We start from the raw sequence: 4,416 nt of genomic DNA on the forward strand, positions 1-4,416 counted from the left end.
TAGTTATTACTATTGATGAGATGCTGGTTTTGGTGTGTGGGATCTATCAGTGAATCGGAATTGACATAAACAAAGGGAATAAATGTAGTGCAATTGCATAAAACCGGTACCATGCATCCAAACTTATTTCACATCTAACTATGTTTAAAATAGGACTTATCATATTTAGGGAATGGAGTATCTCCTTATATAAGGAGATAAGTTATCTCCTCCTGCTAGTGAAATCATGACATGTGTCATGTTTCACCATTTTCTATAAAAATATTTTTTAAAATAAATAAAATAGCACACATGTCACATTTTTATTTTATTGGTTAGAGAAGATAAGTTATCTCCTTATATAAGGAGATACATTATTCTCATTGCTATATTATTATAACAGGTTATCAGCAAGATTCTCAGATAATATGGGGTGAGATCAGTGTTTTAAATTGTCCTACGATCGTTACTATATGTGGTCATTGCAATACGAACTGTGATCGTTATGGTATGAACTATTTTGTATTAAAAGATATATTTGAATTTAGTGTGTTTTAATGCGGTTTGATGTAATCTGATGTGGCTCAAACATGATTAGACATAGTTGCGTTGTAATTTAATATGGCCGCATCATTATGACACGATGTCACATTGCAATAATGATGTTATCTGTTTGCAGTTATAGCAATCACCCCATCGCAATTGGAATCACTGTGTGAGAGAGAGGGGGAAATTATCACGTTTAAAACAGATTGATATAAACAAGGAATCATTTGAATCAGATCCCTCAATTTTAGGCATATAGATCATGCTTTATTGTGATGATAAAGATGTTTAATAAATATGAGAGAATAATGTATCTCCTTATATAAGGAGATAATTTATCTTCTCTAACCAATAAAATCAAAATGTGACATGTGTGCTATTTTGTTTATTTTTAAAAATATTTTTATAGAAAATGGTGAAACATGACACATGTCATGATTTCACTAGTAGGAGGAGATAACTTATCTCCTTATATAACCTTATATAAGAAGATACTCCATTCCCATCTTTTATATATGATACATGTAAAAGCATGATCCCTTATTTATAGGTACAAATGAGAACTCCAGTAATAACTCCACGTATCAATGTTGTAGAGGTTATAATAACAATCACATTGTCCCTCATTTCTATAATATTTCCTATTCATCTATATTTCTAACAATTCTGCTAAGGTGAAATAGATATTGTTGTTGACACATTAGTGTGAAAATGTGTCCCCTCATACATTCACAAAGGTTTTGTAACTATATCTACGAGAACATGATATGAAACAGAAAAAGTTTAGGATTCCCAATCCTGCTATGATGAAATAGAAGTTCTCCAATTTTCCCTTATTGATATCACTGTCAAGCCAATCATGTTGGCCATGCTTCCCAGTAAAATGATGGATAGTGTTTACTATGAAGCTGCTTAGGTTACTAGCAAAAGATGTTTGAAGGAAGAGCAAAGAATACCCTATACTTCTCATATTATCTGGGGATTCCTTGTTGAAAAATTCAGTATGTCCAATAATTGAAAAACCCTCACTTAAACCTAGAATTATGAACTGAGGAGCTAGCCACGTTACTGACATAGGTGCAACCCCATCAGAGTTTCCTTGTGAAATGGCCAAACCTTTTCTTTTGTGTTCCACCAACCCTGCAACCAGCATTGTTAGGATTCCAAAAACATGTCCAAACCCTATCCTTTGAAGGGTTGTTAACCCTCCTTCTTGCTTGCAGATTTTCCCGAGTGCCGGACTCAGGAATCGATGGTAGAGTGGGATGACTATGATTACTGTCACCATTGTTATTACGATGATGGAGCCAGGAGGTACCTCATAGATGTGTCCTAGTTTTCTATTCATTTTGAAGGCCTGTGATATTGAGAAAAGGGCTAATTGTCCCACAGGGATATTCACTACGATACCTGTTAACCATATTGGCAACATTTTAAGCATGCATTTAAGCTCTTCAACTTGTTGGACGCTGCAAAGTGACCAGGAATATTTGCTTGACCCATCAGCATTCAATTCATCCTCCGTTATAAGAGCTGCTTTGTTTAAGCAACTAAGGAAACAAAAATAAAGCATAAACATTGCATTAGTACTTGCAAAAACATGTGGGAAGCATCTTAAGATATATAAAATGAAATGGAGTTAAGTATAAACTTGATCGACACCATTTATCAACTTTGTCCCGATTCCAAAACATAAAAAACATTGCAGAAGGACCAAATTGACATTTATATAATGTTGGCGGTCAAATTGACAATAATATTATCTCAAGGACCAAATTGATAATGAGGACAATTTTTTTTCAAAAGAAAAATAGAAATGACTGTATATACTAATTTATTAGTCTATAGGCTAGGCATGTTCCTTATACTTAGTGTTGGTCAGCCATAAAACATGTTATTTGTACATCAAAATTTTCACACCAATATCATATTATTGGTTAATGACATTTTGAGTACTGGAACTAACATGTATCCTCACTTAATAGGTTTTCATAAGGTTACCAATTTTTTTGAAACAAGTTAGTATTCCATAAACTAATGACACACATTGTTAACTAGTCTAATATTTTTAATATCACTAACCAATGTAACATCAATATAAGTATCTTTTTTTCCTTCATAACACACATATTACTTACCTATACTCCTTTGTAAGAGGGAGCTTTGATTCTTCACCATTCTCAAGTGGTGGATCATAGAAAGCTCCTCCTATGTCCATTCTATCAGGAAGATGAAGGTGACGCTTGTGTTTAGCAGCCACTAGCACTTGATATATCTTAGAAAATATGCTTCCCTCAGGCTTAATATATGCATAGATTTTAGCACCAGAAAAGAAAAAGATAATAGCAATGAACATAAAAGTAGTGGGTAATGCAAAACCAAGAGTCCAGCTAAAAGAATCTTGAATCTTAACCACCACAGTCACATTGATCATTAGAAGAACTGTTTGTATGACATAGTACATGTTGTAGAAGCTTCTAGTTCCTTCTCTTCCTTCAACAGTTGTTAAATCAAATTGGTCAATGGCGAAGGGAACACTGCATGGAGTGATTCCACCAGTGCCAATGGATAACCAGAACAAAGCCAGAAACAATACACCAAGTTGGAAACTGTTTTGGCCCTCACACACACCATGTTGCTGCTGCTGAAGTGAGCATGGTGTAGGATGCAAATGTGGTACCCATGAGGTAAGGGTTACTATCACCATACCCTAAAATATTTCATGAAGAATTGTAATACATGTTAGTAATGATTAGAAGTGATTCTCAGCATGAACGGAATTGAAAACAACATAAACAAGAAAGGCAAAAGTTTATGTTTCATATCTTTAATTTCTTTATTCAAATCTCATGATGTTATAGTTTATTTAAAGAAAAGGAAAGATCGCTAATAATCCTAATTTTTCATTTCTAAGTAAACCGTTCGGTCGAATCAGAATTTTAATATTCCAAAACAATTTGATTTTTTTCGGTTAAAAGAGCAAATCAGAATCGTTTCTAAGTTTGGTCAGTCATTGGATTGCCGTTGTTGAAAATTGTGTATATGATAATTTCAAATTCTAAAATCCATATCAATTCAAATACCATTTAACTATTTGATGATTAAATTCAAACTAAAAAAACGTATCATGAGATTTCAAATTCTGAAAATTAAGGGTTTGAATTAATTTCAGATGGACTCATGATGAAATTATTAAACTTGTGATTGAATTAAGTGCTGGTGAATGAAATTAAAACATACCGTAAAACTAGCAAAGGATGCAATGGATATTGTAAGGAATTTTCCCAAATAGGCATCAGAAACAAAGCCACCAATAAGAGGCAAAACATTTGATACAGCAGACCAAGTATTCAAAATGTTTGCAGCTAGAACCTGATCCATGTTATATTCTCTCAACAAATATACCATGAAATTTGTTTGTATTCCAAAATTTGCCAACCTTTCAACTGTTTCATTTCCTGCACATTTAAATATAAGTAAACCCTAGCTTAATACATATTTCAAGTTCCAACTTCAAGAACATAAAAATGAAACAATTGAAATGTTTATAGACAAACCTAAAATATAAGGCATTGCCTTCCATCCAGGCTTCTTTGGATTTGTCTCTGTCTTAGACAAAACCTGGATTTCTTCATCTAGAAGTAAGTTATCAAGTGACATTGAACTGTGTTTAGTGCTGCAATATGAACTGATCAGTTAGCACTTTCTATTGTAGTACTCTCTCTCTACAACTTTCTTTGGTTTGTAACATACTTGGGTAGTTTAAATAAGCAACAAGAGTTAAAAAAATTGTATAACTTTTCTGTCAATCAGCCTCATATATAGAAGTTGTTAGTTTTATTTTTAGTCTTATAAAAATAAATGTATCTCATTGTATTAATGATAAAAATA

The 4,416-nt window shown here is 32.9% G+C and overlaps 1 protein-coding gene across 1 annotated transcript; it reads right to left on the reverse strand.

Moving 5' to 3' along the window:
* Nucleotides 1–1,246: 1,246 nt before the first annotated feature.
* On the reverse strand, nucleotides 1,247–4,185 carry LOC109340207 (protein NRT1/ PTR FAMILY 2.13-like). Its single transcript, XM_019577816.1, has 4 exons — nucleotides 4,083–4,185; nucleotides 3,766–3,983; nucleotides 2,664–3,235; nucleotides 1,247–2,075 (listed from the first exon to the last, which is right to left on the reverse strand). Exons 1-4 carry the CDS (start codon nucleotides 4,183–4,185, stop codon nucleotides 1,247–1,249), a joined length of 1,722 nt encoding a protein of 573 aa, XP_019433361.1.
* Nucleotides 4,186–4,416: the final 231 nt, after the last annotated feature.

This window comes from Lupinus angustifolius, unplaced genomic scaffold (genome assembly GCF_001865875.1).
Source record: "Lupinus angustifolius cultivar Tanjil unplaced genomic scaffold, LupAngTanjil_v1.0 Scaffold_147_79, whole genome shotgun sequence".
NCBI lineage: Eukaryota > Viridiplantae > Streptophyta > Magnoliopsida > Fabales > Fabaceae > Lupinus > Lupinus angustifolius.

Excerpts from the sequence above, each read along its gene's own strand:
- LOC109340207 (XM_019577816.1), bottom strand. The coding sequence starts at position 4,185 with ATGTCACTTGATAACTTACTTCTAGATGAAGAAATCCAGGTTTTGTCT. Across the intron at positions 3,984-4,082 it reads GGCAATGCCTTATATTTTAG|GAAATGAAACAGTTGAAAGG; the intron begins GTTTGTCTATAA and ends TTAAATGTGCAG. Across the intron at positions 2,076-2,663 it reads CCTCTTACAAAGGAGTATAG|TTGCTTAAACAAAGCAGCTC; the intron begins GTAAGTAATATG and ends TTGTTTCCTTAG.